General features: G+C 42.2%; 2 protein-coding genes across 2 annotated transcripts in view; one reads left to right on the top strand and one right to left on the bottom strand.

Moving 5' to 3' along the window:
- The window catches only part of LOC104967980 (serine/threonine-protein kinase BRSK2-like), an 80,698-nt gene extending 78,837 nt beyond the window's left edge, over positions 1 to 1,861 (top strand). Inside the window, exon 21 of the mRNA XM_010797520.1 lies at positions 1 to 1,861. This exon is cut by the window's left edge and continues 801 nt beyond it. The gene's annotated coding sequence lies outside the window, so the exon portion shown is untranslated.
- Positions 1,862 to 2,122: 261 nt separating this feature from the next.
- On the bottom strand, positions 2,123 to 17,962 carry abtb2b (ankyrin repeat and BTB (POZ) domain containing 2b). The gene is made up of 17 exons (XM_010797519.1): positions 17,956 to 17,962; positions 17,168 to 17,317; positions 13,802 to 14,012; positions 8,489 to 8,641; positions 7,908 to 8,073; positions 7,663 to 7,752; positions 7,468 to 7,569; positions 7,162 to 7,258; positions 6,246 to 6,381; positions 5,471 to 5,748; positions 5,209 to 5,387; positions 4,991 to 5,096; positions 4,517 to 4,619; positions 4,322 to 4,409; positions 4,120 to 4,188; positions 3,611 to 3,724; positions 2,123 to 3,302 (listed from the first exon to the last, which is right to left on the bottom strand). The coding sequence occupies exons 1-17, from the start codon at positions 17,960 to 17,962 to the stop codon at positions 3,069 to 3,071; spliced, it is 2,283 nt and encodes a 760-aa protein (XP_010795821.1). The 3' UTR covers positions 2,123 to 3,068.
- Between the last annotated feature and the right edge of the window lie 5,231 nt (positions 17,963 to 23,193).

Raw genomic sequence — 23,193 nt, 5'->3', positions numbered from 1 at the left:
CCCAACGACCGGACCCCCCTTTCCACTCAAGGAGCATTCATCGTTGGAATGACACTACACACACACACACACACACACACACACACACACACACACACACACACACGAACATGCATACATGCACAGGTCCAGTATGCACAGACTCAAACTCTGGGATGTTACTAACACGAACAAAAAGAAGACTGATTCAGAGGAGGAGAGAAGGGGGAGGAGTTTTGTGGAACTCCCAAACAAGCCGACGCGGATGCTTGCTGGATTGTATTTGTTTGCTTTTTAATGTACTTTCTTTGTGAAGAACTGGGTTCAAACTGACTTTATTAGACTTAGTAACATTGCTGCAAATGGACTGGAATTGTGATTTCAGAGAGGAGTTGGGTGTGAGAAGAAATGGGAAGAGGGGGAGATATGATAGTATAGGGTAGGGGGGAGGGACGCGGGTGGGTATTTGGGTATTTAAAATGAATGATCTATTCTGTTGTACAGACTGATATCATTTCTTATGTATACAAAATGAAATGTCTAGTTGTGACACTATGTTTAGATACCATAGGGTCAGGTTGGTAAACCTGCCCCTGCCACTTAATGTTCTTTTAAATTCTTCTGTGTATTTTTGTTACATGATAATTTATGTCTTTGTTTGATTGACCTAATAATGATCCAAACATTCCTGTTTGTGTTGTCTGCAACACTTTGTCTTTGGTTTTCCATCCATACCTCTCTCTCAGTCTCACTTACCAGCAGTAGGAGTAGAGGAACAAAAAAAAAAATGATGACGTGATAAATGCAATTGTGGATATTTTTTGTATTTCTGTCCTTATTTGTTCATGTTTGTTCATCTCACTGTTTGATTTCCTAATTTATTATAACTTGGCTATTTATATGAACAAAGCTGTTAGGTCAGTTGAATGTTATTTATTACCCTCTTGTGTGTTCGTAAATGGGGCAACATTTGAAGAAAAAAATGAACTATTTTTCTTTGCTTTGGTCATTATGTGAACATCTAAAAGACACAAATTCTCTTTTCCCTGTCCTCTCCGTAGAGGGAAAGAGAACTTGTGGGAACTCTTGAAAAAAATGATTTACCAGTAATTTAAGAATGTAGACTTAGCCTCTTTTTGGAGAGGGAATATGCTCTTCTATTGATATTTGTCAGTTTCATATTATTGTGCGTGTAGGCCAGGCCTGAGGAGAAGGGCGACACAGATCTACTTCTTCTCTTTGTAAATATACAGACGAACCGTGGGGGTTGATTGTCTTCTCAACCGTGCTGGGGATTCCTGCTCTATGCTTTTAGCTTGTATTGCTGTGTGCATGTCAAACATGAGCTTTTCTTTGCATGGCTTTAGTGTTCATGTTCCATGCCAAACTCTCTCCTTCTCTCAGCCTTCATTGATCCTCTCGCCACAAAACTACCTTTTTAAATCCCCCCTCTGTCCCTTACTTTTCACCCTTTTAGATTTTTTGGCCTTCTTTCTTTATTGTTTTAATTCTTCCCTGGCTCCCGCTAATCTTTCCCTTCCTCCTCCTCTAATCTTGTGCACAAAGTTTTTGAGCGATGCTTCCTTGACTCTGTACCTCTGGCTGAAGGCTCGGAGGTCTGCTCTCACTGTACCTGTTAGCAGCAGAGGCGCAGTGAGGGGATGTCAGTACACAAACACAAAGCAATACCCTATCGTTCACCCTCCTTTCTGTTTTCTACAATGGGAAGCTAGCAGCACCAAGGACATCTGATGATTCTGAGGCCCAGAGCGGGCTTTGGACAGAGCAGGAACAAAACTGACTGTAATCCCCATATAAAATAACTGTGAGCATCTTCAGTGCTGAAACAAATAAACTCATTAAGTTATGGTGTGTTTGTTTTCCTTTGTTCGTGCTTGTTAATGTATGCTCAGTGTTTATGCTTAGTGTTTTTCTCAAACAACTGAAACTATGCCAATCTTCAAATTAATTTAAAATGTGCATTTTCAATCCCTGTCAAATGTTTTTTTACTTTACCTTACCAGTGTTTGCTGTAAGAATGTATTTTACTTTATTTTCTATAGCACTTGTAATGACTTTCATGTTTTAGATGTGTTCAAGTATCAGATCCTGGATTTTAGGTAAGTCTACACAAATCCACACAAACCTACAAAGCTTGTTTACAAGGTTTATTACAATACTCAGCATTCAAACATATGTTTTGTATTCCAAATCCCACGATGGACTCTGCTGCTCGACCTGTATAGAAGCATGAAACCTCAGCTTACATACACTTCATTTACTGTTAAGAGTGTACCTGGAAAAACAGTTACACAAAAACCTTTTTTGTATCAATAATATTAAAAATGTGCTTGGATTAAAAAACAAAATAAAAAGGGAACACCCCGTTAAATACTCTCACATCTTTTTTTTCTCCTTAAATAGAAAATGTCCATCCCACTCTTCAGTAAGTGTTTTGATTCTCCGGCAATACTTTTTAAAAATAAAAAACATACAGTTACATAAAAAGTAGATTTGTTCATCCAAAGTACACATCAATACCAGAGGAACTGAGTCTACCTCTGTCCGCCCACTCTGCATTATTAGTTTGAACGGGATAAAGCCAAAAGTCCAGCATGGCTGCCTCCCATGATTCAATCTATTGTCACTTTCCAGCTTCAGTCAGAACCAGGAGGGAAACGTGATCCCAATCCTCCAGGGCAACTCTATTTTTGCCAGTTTTGTCCAGTAGAGGGCAGCAGTGTTTTATTATTCAGAGTTCCCACTTGTTGCATCCATCTGTTGCTTCTCCATTTAAGCTTCCCGAGCCTTGGAGAAAAAGCATCACATTGTCCAATTTTCTTCCTCATTAATGCTGTGCTCTGCAAAAAATGTCAAGATGGAGTGCTTGGTACAAAATGCTAAACTGTCCATAGAGATCTGTATCCCAAAGTCAAAGCACTGTGGAACCAGCTTGTTATTAGTGATAGGAACAGGCGTTACTAAAAGAACTTCTGTAATAAACTATTTAGTCTGTCTTCAGAGCTGATCCTGTATCACTGATGAAAAGAAACCTCCTCTTCGAACGCCACATTCTTATTTCTGCAGACTCAGACTCTGGAGGTGACGCAGAGAGAGCGTAGTCGTTGGGCCAGGGTCGCCTCCAGCTCCTCCAGAGGCGACTCTCCCCGGCTGTGAGCCAGCGTGGAGATGGAGTTGTTCCCCTGTCGGGCCGAGGGGGGTCCCAGCAGCAGGGTCCTGAAGCCCTCTCTCTCCAGCAGAGCAGGCATCTGCTGCAAGAAGTAACCTTCACAGAATGAGCTCAGCTCCACTGAACCATGGGCCTGGGGAAGAGAAAGCGATGTTTTATCTCATTAGAAAGTGTCACATCGAGGACAGCTATCATGTAACACAGTGTGCAGTCATGTGTATTATCCAGTTGATGTGTGAATGGTTTTAAGAAGTAAGGCTTGTATTCATGCAAGATCTTTCTTCATTTTAACATGTTTCTCTCTCTCTAAAGCTTGCTATTGTCACAGCTACAGAACAATGTGTGTGTGTGTGTGTGTGTGTGTGTGTGTGTGTGTGTGTGTGTGTGTGTGTGTGTGTGTGTGTGTGTGTGTGTGTGTGTGTGTGTGTGTGTGTGTGTTACCTTGGCCGTCCTGTAGACGCTGACTGCATTATCCAGCGTGCAGAGCCGAGAGCACAGGAGTTCACAGTGTCTTTGAAGCACGCGCAGCTGGAACAGACTAGCAGCTGACAATAACTGCAGGAGGAATCACAAGCCAATGTGTTATCCTCCATTCAGTAACACAGATTACTGGACACTTCTGTTACATTGAGCTATCGCTCTGTATAAACTATGAGTAATTTGCTGACTACCTTTTTTGTGGATACATAGAGAAACATTAACACTGAATGATAAGTCTCCAGTATAGCAAAATCAACTTGAAGTAGTATCATTTTCAAACAGTGGCTGCATTTTACTGCTTTCATTTTGAACGTCAGTCGACAATTTTGCTGTGCATGCAGGCAGCTTCACAATACACTAACATTTTTAACATAGTATTTAATTAAATACATTTGATTTTACATGTAATAATTATACTAGTATACTGTTTTACACAACTACCCAGATGGATGAGTTTTAGTGATTCTCACCTCCAGCAAGTCGGGCACATTAGTTCTTAGCGACTCTGTTCCTCCACAGTACAGGTATGACATCATCATCTGTGGAAGGTCAGTACTGTAGTTTAACATATTGTATGCAGTACATCTGTCTCCAGTTGATTCAATCCCTCTTGAAACATTGCATCAAACAAAGATAAAGCAAAGTATTTGAAGCAAAGAATAGATTTGTTACCTGGAAGATTCTGTACTTGATGTCGCTGATATCAATCGCCTTGTTGCCGCTTCCTTCTGCTCCGGAGCAGGCCAGCAGAGACTTGAATCTAAAGAACACCAAAACAAATGTATTTGTCAAACGATTCAGAATGATGATTTGAATGAGCATTGGGGTCTGTATCTGACCATCCAGTTTGAATGGCTGTGCACTCACCTGTCTGAAGCTGTGATCAGCAGGACTTTGTGTGCGTAGAACGGTTTCCCTTCCACCACAAACGTCACATCTGACATCTCCTGGTTGTTCAGGAAGTGAGGGTCTGTAAAAAAACACAACTTCTTACAACTACATTCACAGGACAGCTTTTAAGGGATTCCGAATATTTTGATAACCGATTCATTCTTTAAGGTTATTTTAAAGCAAAATTGCTGTGGTTGAGAATTTGTTCGCTATTTTTGCGATATTTAAAAAAAACATCCAAATAGATTCAAAGGCTTTAATGTCATATGCACAGTAGCTACAGTGTAGACATGAAAATGAACATCTTAAGTCCCAAGCTCCTCCAACAATGCAACATAGTTATAAAGGACATCAAACAATAAAACTCATTAATAATTGGTAGGTTAGTAAATAAGGGAAAATGAAGCTGTTATTGGTGTTCCTATACAAAAATAAACCATAAATCCTTACCCAACTGTGCAGAAAGAGTTGCCTTCATCCCAGGGATGGCTGGAAGGGGGGCGGGGCCAAAGCAGTGACTAAAAATAGTCCCCAACTGTTGTATGATGGCATCATTCTGGAGTAAAAGGGAAACAACAGGGAGGAGGGCGTTATATCTCACATATAAACTAGTATCCAGCACATAAAAAAAAGGAGGAAAACTAGCAGACAGTAAGGTTTGATGATACCTTGGTGGTGCGTAAGATATGGAACATCAGGGGCAGGCCGAGGGTGACCAGCTCTGTGCAGTAGTCCTCTTCTCTGATGGTGGTGAATTCTCTGAGGAGGGACAGGGTGACCCCCGCCCTGGACTGCTGCGTGGCACAGCGCAGAGACTCCAGCCACACGTGCAGCTTCCATGGTACACCTGGGTAAAAAGAAGGTTTTAGATTCAGGGTAAGCCTCAATTAAAATCCTAAGCAAGTCTTCTTTCTGAGAAGTGATAGTTACCCATAGCTCGTAGCTCCATGGTGACGTCCAGGTAGCCGTGCTCCGCGCTGTAGTAGCTGGCCTCCTGCAGAGCCTTCATCCTAGCCTTGCAGAGCCTCGCTATGCCTCCTTCAGGCAGGGCCCCGGGGCCAGAGGAAGGGGTGGGGAGGGGGGAGAGAGGGAGGAAAGGGCAGATCCCGGCGTCCTCGCCCTCCACCCCCTCAGCTAAGATCTCCTCCAGAGACAGGACATCCTCTTTGACTTGCTGGGGCTGAGTCAGTAGCTTTCTCAGCACGTTCCTGACAAGATAAATGGGGAGGGGGAAGAGAGAGGAAAGAAGGCGAGAAAACATTAATATCTGTCAGAACTGCAACACATACATCCATTTCTGTGACCTGCACCCTCCTCTCTATTACATAATCTGTCACCCTCACAGTGGAATGTGAAGTGTTGAGTCTACACTGTGTTCACACATACACACAGTGAACAGGTGGAGAGGTTTAGCCTCCAGTTGGTGTTTAGAGACAGATGGACTGAATAGAGGGGGGCACTGAATTTATAGTCCGGTAGTTTTAAGATCTTCCATCTCAGTGCCATGATAAAAGGGATGTATCTCTCTATGAAGCTTGTATGGAAACTCGGGATCAAGTATGATAGAGTTCTGACAAAGTTATTGTGATTTATACATGACTTTCTTCTCTGTGGCTAAGAGGATGAAAGCTGGCGGTTTTTCACAGACTTTCAGCAGCATCTGTTGACAACACGCTGTACTCAGATCAGATTGAGAGACACATACCTGTGTCCGTGTGAGGCAGCATGACTGAAGCAGTTCATGTCTTCATAGAGCGACGACGTGAGGGCATTCCCATCATGGGTCTTTGATAAGGGATCAGCGCCTCGTGCCAGGAGCAAACTCACCATCTCGTAGTTTCCTGGGAAGCACATAAACACTCAATTACATACAGATACAGATCTTAAGCACCTCTAAATGGGATGTTTTAGCTCTTTCCCACTAGTGCAGTCTACAATGCTAAATAGTTAACATATCACCCAATAACTGTAAACATGTTTTATGCTTTCGTTTTAAAAGTATGTTTCTATTGCTTTATTTATAATGCAATAGTGCTCCTACACTGTAGATGTATTCGTTGTGGCTTTATTACATTTTACCGCAGGGAGATATTAAGCTTTATCATAGCTTATTTAAGATTTTCAAACAAGCAAACACATTCATACAAGGCCTTATTTACACACTGTCATTGCTGCTATGTAGTGCATGTGTCTAGTTTACTACAGCTATGTGTGGCTTCTCCATGATCCCACAGAGGAATTCTGCCCGGAGGGTTCTAAACAACCACAGGCTGCTCTCACTCTGCCTGTTGTCACCCTCTCATTTCCTTGCTCCTCCATCTCATTTGTCATTTACAACCAAATCCTGTGCTGCTCTTGCTGGTCTTTTGGGAAACTGGCACAGTATTGTATTTGTGACTGATCATGGAGAGAGGTATTATTACATGATTTAAAGAAAGTTACGACAGCGGCTCATTCATTCATGGCTTTGTGTCTCCCAAACATTCTGCCTATGTAATTTAGCAGTAAGTAGTAATTTAGGGACCATAAATCACATCGGAACCCAGGCCATCTATAAGTGGGATTATACTCTAACATCAGCTGTGCTTTGTGTTGTGTGTACACGTGTGTGTTTAGCCCACCTGCTGCTGAAGCCAGCTGCAATGGGTTGTCTGCTGTGCTCTCCTGTCCATTGCGGACTGGGGCCCCTTCCACGTTGGCCCCTGCATCCAGCAGGAGCTGGAGATACACACAACATCTGTTATACGGTGCATTGTTTGACATCTTGTTACTCATTTATGGACTGACCTCTGGCCTTACATTTGTCACTCAACTTTGAAAAGTACAACATGACATCCACAGTTATATGCAGCAACAGGAAGAAAATACCCCATTCATGCAGCGTATTGAATAAAGGGTTGTAGTTAAATGTTGTATGTGTTTCTAACCTGCACTACAGAGATGTGTCCATGCAGCACAGCGAAGGTGAGGGCTGCCCAGTGCCGACTGTCAGGATGCACAGAGGGGTGCTTCGGGGAGCATGGTGGAACCTGGACAGGACAGATAATCAAGATCATACTCTCAAATGTAGAATTGTATGGGAACATCTAAATAAATGTGTCCATATGTTCAAGTATATTTACCGCCACGTCAAGGTTTGCCCCGGCATCGATCAACATCTGGACTAAGGCCTCGTCTCCAGCTGCGCAGGCATACATCAGAGGGGTCATGCCCTGAGGGAAGAGGTGCAATGGACTCATGAAATAGGAGAAACAAGTGCTGCCTACAAATCAACTGGGAGTATGTATGGATAATGCTGCAGTATTTCTCTACAACCATTATACATACAGAGGCATTTATACCCTATTTAAAAACAAAGCGCCAGTACCTGGTCGTCCATGCTGTTGACCCCATCAGGCCCCAGCAGATCGATAGCTTGGCCAATGAGATCTGTGCGTCCACAGTTGAGCATCCGAAAACCCAGGTCCAGGTGGAACTTGTCCGTGGCGGCCTTGGAGTCCAGACGCTTGAAGGAGCTAAAGCAACACTCAGGTCTAATAGAGAGATAGAAACAAGGATGGTGTAAGTATAACATTCCATTTGGGAGAGGTAACTAAGTGAGTCTGAGAAGATCCAACTCAGAAAGATAAAACACAAGTCATTGAGAGCCAGCAGAGTTGTGGCTCATGCACACTGCACATTTGCATCTGATAGTTTTCTTTAATTGTACACTTCATGAAGACGTTAATGAGCCACATTACAGTCAGCCCACAGCCATTAATCTACTGTATTATGCGTGTAATTATTTTTTTGTGAGAACCAATTAAATTACAAGCCTTCAGTGCAGTTGTTTTTTTCATCTAATTAGAATGATCTCATAAAACTTGTGGTGTGTGTGTGTGCGTGTGCGTGTGCGTGTGCGTGTGCGTGTGCGCGTGCGCGTGCGTGCGTGCGTGTGCTCATATTCACTTCAGCTGTCTTGGTTCACAGTCCAGTCCTGGAAGGAGTAGCCTGGCAGTCTGTCTGACATCATCGCTGTCCACCAATAGACTCTTGCGATGCTCAGCATGAACTATGGCGACTCTCATCCACTCCATCAGAGGAGGCAGCAGCAGGAACGGCCTGTTAAAGGAACATTTACATTATTATTGGTCTAGCTATATGCTTGGGACAAAGAAATGTATTCAGGTTTAATGTAGGAGTAGTTTAGAGAACGTCTGCATGGGAGATGTCCTCACTCGTGATTCAGTCCAGTTGAGAGAGATCTCATAAACTGTCATCAACCAGATGACATGTGTTTGTCTCGCTGTACTTCCCCTCATTCTGACCAGAGTTCAGTGAGTCATACTAAACAGACAGAGCACCTCACCTCTACTAACCACACACATATGCCAACTTTTACATACTATATACTAGAACCGCGTTATCCTCATCTTACGTGCAAGCAGACACTCAAATAACAGATGTGTGTATGTATACATATATGACTAATCATCAGTGTTTATGTTAGTTGCCAGGTGGTGAATTTCAACATGAGTTTTATCTGTCTGTTAGCTGTGATGGGCGGAAGATTACAGAACAATGACTTCATCGTTCTGTGGTTTGATAAACAAAATACTGCAGCAGCTTCTGAATAATCAGCCTATTTTTGTAGCAAAATGAACCACCTAAGGGAGATGAATACAAAGTGCAGCATTGTTTTCTAGGAAAGAAATAACCAAGTGAAGCTAAAAAGGGAAGGAATAGATTAAAATAGAAATGATGGACAGGATTGAACTGAGCATGAGGGAACGAGAGAAAAATATATGAATCAAGAAGAAGCAGTGGAACAAAAGTGGAGCGATAAAAGAGACATGTCTGGTGTGGTATTTGTGAACGTGACTTTCTAAAAGTCATCTGGATTTTTGGATTGCCCTCTTCTCTTTCTTTCTTCATTGTCCACGTCTTTCAACTATTATTTTAAAACTGTTCAGAAACCACTGTTGATGTGGCTATCTGAAACGCCACATCCAGCCGGTTGTCTGGTATTAATCCCAACTTCTATGTGCCTTTCTCTCCCCATATGTGCCCACGAACAATGACTTTTGATCCTATGGAGCCTCAACCATAGTATGTTAATCATAGTTTGAACACTGCCTCTGTGTTATCACGAGTTACTAAGCAGCCTTTTCTCCTGCTGTGATGTTATTCTTAGCGGCGACTTCACCTTTGTTCTAAGGAGATGCAAACACTACAATGCATAATGAATACAGATGGCGGTAGGGGAAAAAAGCATGAGCAGTATACAAGCATATAGCTCTGTCATGTGCATGCTATAGGGATTGTAGTTACTGTTAATGAGCACTGGGAGCCCTGCAGTGCCATTTATTCTCCTCACTGTGTTTTCTTCCAGCTGCTACCTTCTGTTTTGTAAAGGTTTCAAAGAGTGAATATAAGATTTTTTTATAATGAAGGCCTTACAATAACTTTCATTCTTATCTGAATCTCAGAGTTGTTCAGACATTAAGGAGCCCGCAGATAACCTGCTGTCTCCTGTTGCCGTCTATTTTATCTCTCTAGCCATTCTGTCAGATTTAGCTTCAGTACTTTATCGGTGATCAGTCAGGAGGAGGGACACCGCTGTCACCCTGGTGTGAGAGTTAACTATCAGACAAGGACTGATGGGATGAAGGAGGAGGGGGAGGTTAAATGGGTCGGATAGGTGCATATAAGGAGGGTTTGAGTGTTTGGGAAAACGGCTGGGAGGCAGGTGGGGTATGTCATAATGAAGAGGGGGTTGGGTGGCAGTTTGGAGACAGTGCTGCGGGTGTAGAGTGATACGAAAGTCCTGCTTCTGAGGTGAGGAAGGGCAGAGGGTTTGAGAATCAATGTTATTCTTCTGTTAATGGGCTTCACTCTACACAAATTGGACCGTGTGAGTCTGTTCTTTTGGTTTGTGCATTGGTACATGTGTCTGCGTCTGTCTCTATGAATGCCACGAGGCATCCGCCCTGCTACTTTACTGCATCCTTGCTCCAAGGCACTGGCACTAATCTAGAGCTAAAGCTGCTCCAATCAACCGTATGAAGCTTTTAACACTTAACGCTTATTGATCCATCAGAGAGATCTCCTCTGTCTTTTACTTCATCAATCAGCATTACACAGCCTCTGTTTTAGTGAGTAAAACACTGTGTCTCTGCATACTGAAGCGGGGAAGTGTTTTTTCTTTTATGGCCAGGAATAGTGGTTTTCCAATAGAATGCTTTCAGCTGCCGTTTTTTTACCTTAATTAACCTTTAATGTTGTTTAAGTGTGGTGGGTGGGGTTAGGGGTGTAGAGGATATACACAAAAAGGTGCATCAACACAAATCAGCTAAGGCCATATGTGCGTGCAGACCTTTACCAGTGGCCCGTGACTGCGGACAGATGGAGCATGTCTGTACCTTTACCCACAGCTCTGGCCCCTCTCTAACAATTATTCATCCCCTGCTTTTTTCCTCAAAACCCTTCTCCCTCTATCTAAACTTCCCCTGGCCGACCCCTGTGTCTAGGTTATGCCCCTCAGCTTGAAACACAAACTTTAGCTTCGTCTGAGACTCGCTGCAACATCAAAGCCAAGCCTCCTGTTAACACTGAAACTAGATAGCACTTCTGGCTAGCCTGCTGACCCGACATGCTATGGCTCCACACTGAGATCAACGGGATGTAGGCACACATACATACACTCTCCCACACATGTTCACACACACATGAACTTATAAAGCTGTGATTGATGGCGCCCTTCCACACCACCTGGCTGCTCATGAACTGATTGTCGCCTCAAATTGTGGTCAGGTGTGTTTGAACTCTAACCTGTCCAACATGAAAAGCTAAGACTTTTCTTCCCAGGACATAAATGCTGTACTTTGCCTGTATGTTCATTATCGTGGAGCCACAGTGATGGAGTCCATGCTGTAAGAAACTTCAATCAGGTCTCAAAGCAGACCCCATCATGCGCTGCAGAGGGGCAAGGTTAACCACTGATCCAGAGTCAGATTACTCTCATAAAGGCTCCATAAGGGGGAGTGTAACTATATCTGATGTATCTGTGGTTAGACTTAAGCACCACTGGCTACTTCTTATCAGAGAAACACATCTATCCATTAGTATTCCCTTCCATCCGCTGAGGGAGGCAGAGGGTTTGTAAGTGCTTATTTTTGGATTAATTCTAGTAATAAATAGATTTTTTAATAACTTTCAGCACAAATAAAGTGTTTTTTTCTACATTCTGATTTAAAAAGGGGCGTGAAAAAGCAAAAATAAGTAGATAAACAGACACTGGTGTTTGGCTCTGACACTTTATGCCATTTAATCTCCAATAAAACATAATATGTAAGAACTAAGCACCAGGATTTAAAGGATAATGATATAAAGGGCGTCTCTCTTGGTCTCGAGGATTCTGCAACACGGTTCTCACCAGGCTCCCTATAATGTTTGATGATGTGGCCGACACAGATTTGGTGGTTTTGGGTTTCCACCAAAGATTTTATAAAGTTTTCAACAGAGGGTGAGCCAGAGCGATTGAGAGGCCCGGTGTAGGAGAGCGGTCTGTATTATTACCAGGCGTTCGTATTGTAATCACTACCAGGTTTGCACTGCTTTAGTCTATCACCTGAGTCTGTCACACATGCTGATACTAACAGACACTACACATGGTCGCACAGAGAAGCATGCAGGCACATAGGTGGATGTCTTGAAAGAAAAACATAAAGTCACAGGTGTTTCAAAGTATACAGTATTTAGGATGCTAAATCATGTCATCCTGCACACACAAACTAGGCTGAAATACACCCAACATTAAAAACATATGACGACTTGGGCGAAACAGCCAGGATGGGGTAAAGAGAGGTGTGTATTTTCTGTTTGGTTCTCTTTGATGCTAATGAGGAGCCCACCTTTTTTGCTCACTCACACTGTGTGTGTCTGTTCATTATTAAATGTATAGAAGCCAGCTGGCTTTGAGTGCATACACGTGTGTGTGTGTGTGCGTGTGTGTGTGTGTGTGTGTGTGTGTGTGTGTGTGTGTGTGTGTGTGTGTGTGTGCATGCATGTGTGTTTAAGTAAGATATTTTACTGATTTCCTTCTATAAACTTTTTAAGGAAGTTTGATGATATCACTTTTGTAATACCTTTAAAATAAACAAAAAATGACACGAGAAAACAAAAAAACACATGAATTTAGAGACGTTAAAACATTGGTTGAAGAAAAAGTAAGAGCTGCATCCCATTTGTATGCTTGAGCTACCTTTAGACAGGTCTCCATACATCCTTCAAAGAAGTGTAATTAACCTTTACACATAGAGGAGCACTTTCCTCTGCCATTTTTAACATATGGTTACTCCCACACGCACGTGTCTGAGTGTTTTTTCTGGGAGACAGATGTGTGGGCAGACTGGAAGTACTTTTCTCATACACATAATTGTAACTAATAATGTTAACTTACCTGACGGCCGATAATGTTTTGGTTTTATTTGAACAGCTGCTGAATATATCCATTACTTGTGTATTGTTATACAACCCACGTTCTTATCAGTTAATTTGGGAAGAAAAGAGATTTGACTCAGTTGAGGGATACTCCTTGCTTGGAAACCCAACAACATTAAACACAATTTCCCAGAATAAAGCCAACAAAAATGTGAAAATGATGAGGTATTCTGATAAAAGTAAATCGTCTGGATCAAATGTAATTGTGACTTGCTACTTGTATCTTCAGGCTGTCTAAATATTAAATACCACTTTTGACAAGACAAGAATTAACGTAATTGTTTTACAAAGGCACGCCAAGGGAGATCTGAGGAGACCCTTATCGAATTAGAGACCATTAGCACCTCTTCAAAATACCTTAAATCACTAGTCTTCAGCCTAATTTACATTCTGAAGGTGCGATGAACCCTTCTTTCAGACTAACATTAACACCTGGAGTCCTTCGTCACCTCTAATTAACTAACACTCCAATGACTAGGAGCAATGGAATCAGGAAGAAAGATGGTCTGTGAAAAGCTGTTCACTTGATTAGAACCTGTGTGTTCATGTCTGAAGGGGGATGTTTGTGTATTTGCATGGGTAGAATGGTGGCATTGACAGCATTTCTGTCAACCAAATCCAATATTGGATAATCACAGATGTAATAAGGAGAGCAAAGCATTATATGCATGAAAGGAGACAAAATAATACTAGAAAATGGTCTAAGATTAGATCTGTTATTTCACGGTAGACTTTGGTGAGCATTGAAAACGCTTTTGTCAGGCCATGCATGACTCCTACCTCTCTTTGCTGAGTGCCATGCGTGGGGGGTCTAAATTGGGATTCTCCATGGACTCCATTTGTGGGCAGCGCAGGAAGTAGTAAAGGGTGTGGAGGGCGTCCGGCGACCAGGACACGGGCTGCTGGGGACGGGCGTGTCGGGCTGGGCTCTGTCCTGGGCGCACCGAGCTCAGACGCTGCATGTGGTGCATTGCCCGGGACACCAAGTCACCTGGAACACAGGAAACAACAGACGGGTCAGAGTCAGACGGTTAAGTAGAGATTTGTTCTAGGAAATACAAAATAAATACACATAATGAACACATTTCTTTCTTGGTGGCTCCTAATAGAATTGGATGCATTTCCGCTTTTCCTAAACCACTTACAATCAACCCTCATTTACTCTCATTACCATTGCTCCGAGTCTCTAGTGGTACTTGCCGTTGTCATTATCAGTAAGCCCCGCCAGACGTCCAGTCTAAACAGCTATTCATCCGTAATCATTGAAGGAGTTAATGGGCTAACAGACAGTTGATCACAGGTGCTAATGAACCGATCAACTGTTACTCTATTAATGTATTTAAATCAGTGCACTCAGCATAGCTGGGCGTCAGTCACATGGCAAAGTAAGGTTAAGATATGGGCTTAAGTCTAGTATAAAACTTTTAAAATAATGACGTGTGAAAAAACACTGCTGTGCTGAGATAAAGACATGAGGAATATACAGTTTATCAGAAAAGGCATCCACCCACACAGTGAGCTAAGTAGACAGCCATGCGTACTTGGATAAAGGCCAATTCAGTTTACTGGATGTGTGGTTTAACATAGAAACCTACTGTAAGTAGACATGCACAAAACACAGAAAAGAGGGAGTATGGCTGCAGGGAGTAGAGCTTGTAGATAACATCCTTTTGCATGAGTATGGGGTCATAGCAGGAGTATAGAGGAAAGACTAAATATCAGCTGTCACAGGGAGGGGATGTGGGGGAGAGGCAGAGAGAGGGAGCGGTAGGGAGGGAGGCCAGGTTGAACTTGGGATCGTGTAACGCTTATTTAGCATAATTACCCCTGGGTTAATTTCTAACCAGATTACCGACAGTGGGAGGCTGCCCGGGGGCCAAGGCTGGAGAGTGTGTGTGTATGTGTGTCTTTATTCAGGGGTTTGGGGTACTTTGAGATGGGGGGGGTAGATTAGGGTGGCCCTCCCAAAGCAAGACCCCACTTCAAGCTGAAGGGCCTCCTTTGTGTTCACCACCACCAGCAGTCGCTCCAGGAGGTCTCCTAGGAATTCTTGCCCAAGATGGAGAGCCTCTCCTCTGCTTTCCAGCACTTATTGTGCCCCGAGGCTAGACCCAGCTCCAGGGGTCAGAAGGATATGAAATACTCCATTCTAAGATTACAGCTTATATTGGGAGACCTCGTGAAAGCCTTGAAGTCAATCAACTTTGACATGCCAGCTTTTTCAATACATATTGACTAAAAGTGCCTCTTAGGTCAAAGTTGGAAGATAATAAAATGTTTTAAAGCAAAAAAAGATTTCAACTTTAATGTAAAGCAATTCAGTAAAAAACATGTATACTGATTTTATTTGGACTCAAATTGCTAATTTGCTTCCCAGGTTTTAGCACAAAGCTCATTTAATTGTTGGTAAATCCAATCCAAATCTTTAAAATGTTCTTTACTTAACTGGAAAGTCAAATACTCATCATTTCCCATAGCTAATAAAGGCCGCTGCTAAACACTCAAATGTGTATGGACATTCAGAGCCAGTCTACAGCTTACACTACATTTCCAACCATTTTGGATTTACCTGGCTGTCCAGTACCGTCCATCATGTTTATGTGTGCTGTGTGTTCCTGTGTCTGGCCAGGTCCAGGCTACAGATCCAACAGCCTGAGCAGTTTAGCACAGATGCTCCTCTGTCTGCCTGGTCTCCTGGCTCAGATCAGGGCCAAACCCTCTGTGTTTTTGTTGTGTGCATGCATATCTGTGAACACATGCCTGTGTGTGTGTTGGTAGGTGGGAATGGGTGTGAAGGATGCCAGCCCTGCCCAGTACAGCCCAGCTTCACACCACCACAGAGATGTGGCACAAAGAGACCACTGAGCCAGGGAGAGAAAGAGTGTGTCTGTGTTTGAGAGTGTGTGTACACTTTCTTAATGCCTCACTAACGACGGCAGTGTATGAACGTGGCCTTGTGCCGGAGGAACAAACGGCAGAGTGTTAGCTCATTTGGAGAAGGAAACTTGCCCTCACTCTGACCAACACTAATCTCCAGGCCTCCTCCTCTCTCCCTGCACTGACAACCCCACTCTTCACCTCTCTACCTTTCCATCATTTCCCCTTACCCCCCACCCCGAATCCCTGCTTGGGCAAATATGGACTCTATCCTTACACTTAATCTCCTAACTTTCCTACTTCCATTCCTTCACTTTGCTTCTCTTTCTCACTTTTGAATGACCCGGTTCCAGCTCTCCATCATCTGCCAACTCCAGCAGAGCCTAAACAAACCAGATGTACAGTACAGTACAGTACGACTGTGTGTGTCTGCATGCCGCTCTGTTTACCAACCATCTGTATGAAACATGGTCATCATCATTAAAACTCTGAAAAAAGTACCAATGAGTTCCTTCACCTCTCAGAATGTAGACTTCCCCTGACTAGATGCTTATGTGAAGTCTCAGAATTGAAAGAGATATTTGAATTTAACACCAATCACAACCTCACACAGTGTGTAAATCAAACTGAACATGCAGATTTAAAACAGAGAGGCATTCAAAGCTTCTGTGAAATACCCAGTACCATGTACCAAACAAAATATATCACTTAAACAAATACAGCACATCTTTTTTTCCAGTTGACTAACTTGACTGAGATAGTTCCTTGACACACAATGCTTAGAAAAACAGACAAAATACAATCAGGCACAATCACTTTCCTCTCCAGAGCTTGTGTGTAAAGCAAAACTGTTCCATTGGTTATTTTCTAAGACTGCGCATAAGATAACTTTTGCAATAAGGCACACACTGAGGGCTTATCACCAGACAGAACAAACAAAAAACGCAATTCTTTTATCTTGGCTTGGCAGAGAAAACAGGCTTTTTGGGTGAAAACACATTATCTGTCTTCCAGAGGCAGTTCACAATGTGAAAGTTCGAATGTGTGTTTAGACTACGATCAAGTCTTTAAAAAATACAATTAGTTTGATAATTTCTGGGAATGTTTACTTGTCTGTAGTAATAATAAGATGTTTAACAGCTTAACTTTTTATGATTTCTTCAAAGAGCTCAGAGGTATTTCACAGATTAAACACTTGATAGGAACATAATCTGCTGATAATAAGTAGGACCAGGACCACACACACATCTCTGAGCTATGTGTACTCACTGAGTTCAGAAATGCTGCCCACACAGGTAGCCAGCAGGGACTGTTCCAGCGTCCTCAGCTCCAGCTGGGCATAGGCATCCTCCCTGCTGTCCGCCGACGTCTGATGGTTCTCCGTGTAGGGACTGAAATGAGCCGGGAGAGACAAAACACCTACAGAGACAAAAAACAGAAACGTTTGTGATTAATATGATGCTTCTGTGAGCGGTGCTAACAAGCCTGCATAACTTTCAGCAACATCCATCCACACTGCTTCTGAAGAAGTCCCAAAACAACTGCTGCTGGTATTTACATAGTGTATTTGTAATCCTGGTAACTTGTAACCCCACACCGCTGAGGGCAAATAAACACACAAGGGAACACGAGCCTTGCTCTCGACACGTTTGGGAAAATAAACAGAGCGCAGTGACATCAGGCTAATACAAACAAAACAAATGCACACTGCATCATAAGCAGGCGGAGGACCAACAGAAAGGAATATCACTACAGACTAAAATCAAGTTAGAAATCCACCGTATGGATTTCCCTTTAATCCACAAACATTAGGTTTACAACACACGCTCTAATAATAATAATAATACATTTAATTGATATAGCGCTTCTCATCTGCCAAGACAAATCTCGAAGCGCTTCACAACAAAGGACACTGATACAATTTGAGAGATTAAACAAATAATAGTAATAATAATACAAAAATTAAATATAAAAATTAAAGATTAAATAAAAATAAATAAAATACAAGTCGGAGATAGCGATACAAATGGCATGCTCTCTACATGCTTGATTCATACTTGTCATATCTGCAGATGTCTGGAGGAACTATTAAACTGAAGAGAGTTCCAGAATAAATATTATGGCTAAAGATAATGTAAACATTTGGACTACCTATGTTGTAAATGTATTATCTTTTCAATTTACACACGGCATCTATTGCACGTCTGTCCGTCCTGGGAGAGGGATCCCTCCTCTGTTGCTCTCCCTGAGGTTTCTCCCATTTTTCCCTTTAAACTGTGGGTTTTCTCTGGAAGTTTTTCCTTGTACGATGTGAGGGTCAAAGGACAGAGGGTGACGTATTGTCATACTGATATTCTATACAAACTGTGAAGTCCACTGAGACAAATGTAACATTTGTGATATTGGGCTATATAAGTAAACATTGATTGATTGAAACAAAGGTTTGGTTATGGTTCATATTTTGGATGTCATCAATCAAGAGTTCTAAAAGGTTCAAAGACCACCAGAAGTCCAGGACCCTTACAGACCTACTCTGACCTATATTACACTTAGACAAACACACACACACACTGACACATATTTACACACAGATGAAGAAACTAACACATGTGGTTAAGAAGGAGGATATGCGATGTGTTTCCACACCTTCGCTCATACGTACAGTAAAAGGTTGTACGGATGGGCTTTTCATTCTCTGCACTGGATGACAACATGTAGTGTTTGATGCACTGAATAACAACACTTCAAGATACTTTAAATAAGATTTAAAGAAAGCATGAGTGGAAAGGATCTTTGTTTTGAGTTCAGATTTGTATTAAAGACCAAAATCTGTGCCCTCTGGCAGACCCTGTCACCCAGACAAACTGTATGCTATATTTTAGGGAGGAGTTTTGGAAATCTGTATCAGGTAACTCCCTTCATAAAATCTGACAACAGACAGATAACAATATGTTGCAGTTAAACACCAGGTCTGCTCTTTGTCAAACGTGTTGCTGGTAAAGAGATAACATCCTATAATAGAACCCAAAGATGTCCTCCTGCTCTTTCACTGCTGTAACTCTCTTCTAATTGGTTTTCCAAATAAAATGGATAGAAATAGAGAGCATAGGCTGGTGTTTTCTGCCTCTTAGTATCTCTCAGCTGGCTGTTAGCTCCCACACCCTCATTAGCTCAGTCTGGAGCAATGTGTGGTTATCTAAGAAGCAGAGCGGGTTGTTAGTTACTGTGCACCGCGTAGCTGCCCAAACGGTAACCTTTATTTTGGCTTCAGTAAGAGAAGAGAGCTCTCTGCCAAGCCAGGGGAAATGAGTGGGTGATGGCTGATGATAGAAAAACATTAATGGTTAAGGGAAAACAGAATTGTGGCAGGTTTTACAAAGCCTGAGGAAAAGCCTCATCATCTCAAACTCTCCCTTCTCTCCCACAAGGGAAACGATAGACTGCCATCCCTGAAATGACATTCCCATGTGCTTCCGACAAGCGGTGTCCTCTATCGGAATCTGAGAGGGATGTTGAAAAGAGTAACAGATGATGTGTAGAGACACATTCCTATCATGTAACTCCAAAGTCTCTTCTTTTCAGCACTCATAGACACAAGAGAATAATGTATGAAGAGCAGACTGAAGTTAGGCAAAGGGCAACACATTTGAACCAGTAAACTGAAATACTTCTTTCCTGACAATACATACTCTGCACTGTAGACTGTGTGTGCTATGGCTGAATGTGCTTGCAGTAAACATGTCTTTGCCAAAGATTAAGCACGTTTCAAGCAATACCTGCTGCAGGGAGTCTCCTAGGTATGCATCAAAGGTGTGCCCACAATTTGACTAACAAGTATACACAAAGCTCAGCGAGTGACAATTAGAACTCCTCCAGATCTCCAGAAGTAGACAGTGGACATATGGCTTGTGGTTTGCTATGCTAGAAAGTGTGATATCATCACAGTTTGGACACTTAATAGACTGCCTTGTTGCAAAATGTGTGCTGGATGTTGCATTGAGCAGTTTCAGTTGTTATAAGTGAGCGCGGACATCTGTCTTATCTGCGAGTAAACACTGATGAATCTATTCTGCAAAGTGAGGGCTCTGTCTAATATAAGATCACTGTGCAAATACACTTGCTTTTAAAACACACAGCAGGAACCATCACAGAGTGAAATGCAACATGGTGTTGACTGTGTATACAAATCACACATAGTATTTTACAATAAAAGGAGAGGTACGTTACTTATGACAGGTAAAGGACTATATCGCATGCGCTGGATGTATACATCATCCAGGCTGTATATCAAATGCTCTATAAATAGTGAAAGGGAGTTATTATTGCAGAGAGTTGGAGGTACATGATATGTTGACTTCCCAAAAACAAAGCCCAAAAGCAAGGGAGAAAGTCACTTTACTCAACAGTAGTACTTCATACATGAGGAACACATTGATAGAACTAAATATATGTTGACTCCAGTAGAGTTATGCTGCCAAAGGGAATTTGGTCTCATACAGAAATTGTAACCCCCCCCCCTTTCCAGTACTTTCTCTGCACCATCTGACTTGTATAATATGTGCTGACTCCTGCTTCCAACACAATGGAAACGGCTGCCTCTAGCAGAGTACGGCTGCTACAAAGAGCATCTGCGTCAGACAACCACACCGTACACAAGCTTCAACACATCCCTGTTCCCTCACACACACACAAACATCGCCATACACTCGTGTTTGTGCATATAAAGTATGTTTGCACCTCTTTGATGTGTCACTTCAGGTATTTTGGTAATTATAATGAGGGCTATGCTTTTGCAGATTGTCAATCATTCCTTAATTGGATATAACCGCAAATAAGTGTGGGGTGAAGCATATGGAGCTCTGGAATGTTCATATGACCTTGTGAGGATCTCTCATCTCCCAATGAATTACTAATAAGTCCTCAGACTTTTTTTTCTCAGTAAAATAGATGGACGGTTTTTTCCATTGTTGTATTTTCAACAGACCCCTAACAAATTGAATTAGCTTTTCCATGTTCTGCACGTGCTCCTGAACTACCTTCCTGTGCATACACCACCTTGTTTTATGACCACCATAACTAAAGTGGCCTCCATAATAGTGTAGGTGTTACTGTATGGGACATGTAATATGAATACCTCATTCAGAAATAGCTTGATTCCAACTCATGTCAGAGAGAGTCATGGCCCCTGAGGTGTAAGAGCCATTTTGAGAGACTCTTTGCCATCAATGTGGGTGAGGATTTATGGAAAAATATATATTGTGTGGGCAAAATGAAGGTCTGTGCAAGACTGTGTGTCTATGGGACTGAGCAAAAGTGTGCACATGTATTTAGATGTACTGACTTACTGTAGTGTGTTTCACCAAGAACGGCACACTGAAGTTATTCCAGTCTTCAAACTCGACTCTACTAAATGGTTCAAAATAGACACTGAATAATACCTGGAGGACTAATTAAACCAGTATAATGAACCGGTAAACAGTATGTGTTCAGCAACCATTAAAGAACAACCCCCTCAATTTGCTACTTTAAATAATACAAGACAACTACAACGTTCAATTAATTATTTAAATGTCCAGCTCCTGAAAAAACATCACACTTGAAATCCATAATAAGACCAAACATGTCCTTAGACCTTGATTTGATGTACTTTGACATGTTGTGTTATTGCTTTTACAGGATAATCTTTAGCCTATATTTAACATGCCTAAAACTGACATGGGTCATTTTAAGAAATGTTAATATATTTTCTTTTGATTGTGCCATATTCCTTTAAAGCTGCGGCAATATTCACGCACCACCACACTCTCAGTAGTTCCCACAGTCCCACCCCGCTGCTTGCTTCACCGCTGAACCCCAGCCTGCGTCATCTGAGCCCGATGAAGGTCCGCCAGCCAACCAGGGCCCGGCCCACCACCACCACTAATATCACAAGCAGCTAAAGCACTATATGCATCATTTTAATCTGGCAATGGAAGAGGTTAGGGATACGACAAAGAGGAGGGGATGCGAGTAGAAGCTGAGAGGAGGAGAGGGAACTTTTGGTGGAAGACAGATGAGTCATGCAGAGGAGGGATGTAACGGAGACTGGGGAAGGGGAAGACAAGTGGCACAAGGGATTCATTCTTTCGCGGCCATTATGGTTTTATTTTCTGAGGTTCACCCTACGAATGTCATGTGGGAATCCTAGCTACAAATCACGGCTGAAACTCACCACCAGCCTGCGGCGGTCCCCGGCCCATCCAAACTATCTCTCAAAACCACAACAGCTCCTCCTAGCTCAGCCGAGCAATCACTCACAATCATGTTTGACACGCTGCCATAACAAGGTCCAACAACTACTTTTTCTTGTTATGCTGAAAGTTCTTGAAACTTTGCCCAGGCGGGCTGTCACTTTCAATTAGAAGTTTTTATGAGACGTATTACATTAAAATCTATTGTCTGGAAATCATAAAACGTTTAACTGTGACATGGTGATAGACTGTGCCAGGAACACAAAGCTACGCTAATGGAACACATTGTGTTTCACACTGGCCTTGACTCTAACTCTTTACTGCTCCTTTGATATCCCACGTTATCTTCCAATGGCAGAATTTGTTCTTTCGCACAGACTTGGTAGCAGAATTAGGGTAAAAAAACGACTTTGAAGGACATAACTGCTTATCATGCATACTTTTTCAGCAAATATTTGAAAGATATGTGGGTTTCACCTTCAATAACCAGCCAGGAAAAACAGCTCCAAATGCTTAGACCATGGCAAAACCTCACAGTATAACGTTTGGAATGTTCATTTCTGAAGCAGCTTAGGACACTGTTCACCATGCAAAGCTTCTATTAGCATAAATTGTACATATTTTTTTATGAATTTAACCTTCAAAACACTTGTATCAAAGTTGAGTTCTTACATTAATAGTAGAAGAATACTTTAGGACATGATGGGGTAACACATACAAATATCTTGTAATAAGTAAGGTCATAAAGCTACGGGCAATATAACCTTAAATAGTTTACTGATGAGCGATCCGGACCTTGAAATACTCTCTGTATGTTGGTATTCATTCACAGAGGTATTTCATCTCTGTTTACACCAGCTCAGCCTTGATCAAATTCCTGGACCATAATTAGTCTGTGTGCTGATTTGTTTTGTCTGCGGCAGAGAGTGTGTGAAAGACAGAAGGACATGATCAGCTTAGCCCCTGCTGAAATTGCTCTGTCACACACACACACACACACACACACACACACACACACACACACACACACACACACACACACACACACACCCACACTCACACAGA

The sequence above is a fragment of the Notothenia coriiceps genome, unplaced genomic scaffold (genome assembly GCF_000735185.1).
Source record: "Notothenia coriiceps isolate Sejong01 unplaced genomic scaffold, NC01 NC01_scaffold00038086, whole genome shotgun sequence".
NCBI lineage: Eukaryota > Metazoa > Chordata > Actinopteri > Perciformes > Nototheniidae > Notothenia > Notothenia coriiceps.
The sequence above is the reverse complement of the archived record's forward strand: the minus strand, read 5'-3'. Positions and strand labels throughout refer to the sequence as shown.

Excerpts from the sequence above, each read along its gene's own strand:
- abtb2b (XM_010797519.1), bottom strand. Across the intron at positions 7,259-7,467 it reads GACACATCTCTGTAGTGCAG|CTCCTGCTGGATGCAGGGGC; the intron begins GTTAGAAACACA and ends GTGTATCTCCAG. Across the intron at positions 6,382-7,161 it reads GCAGCTGGCTTCAGCAGCAG|GAAACTACGAGATGGTGAGT; the intron begins GTGGGCTAAACA and ends TGTGCTTCCCAG.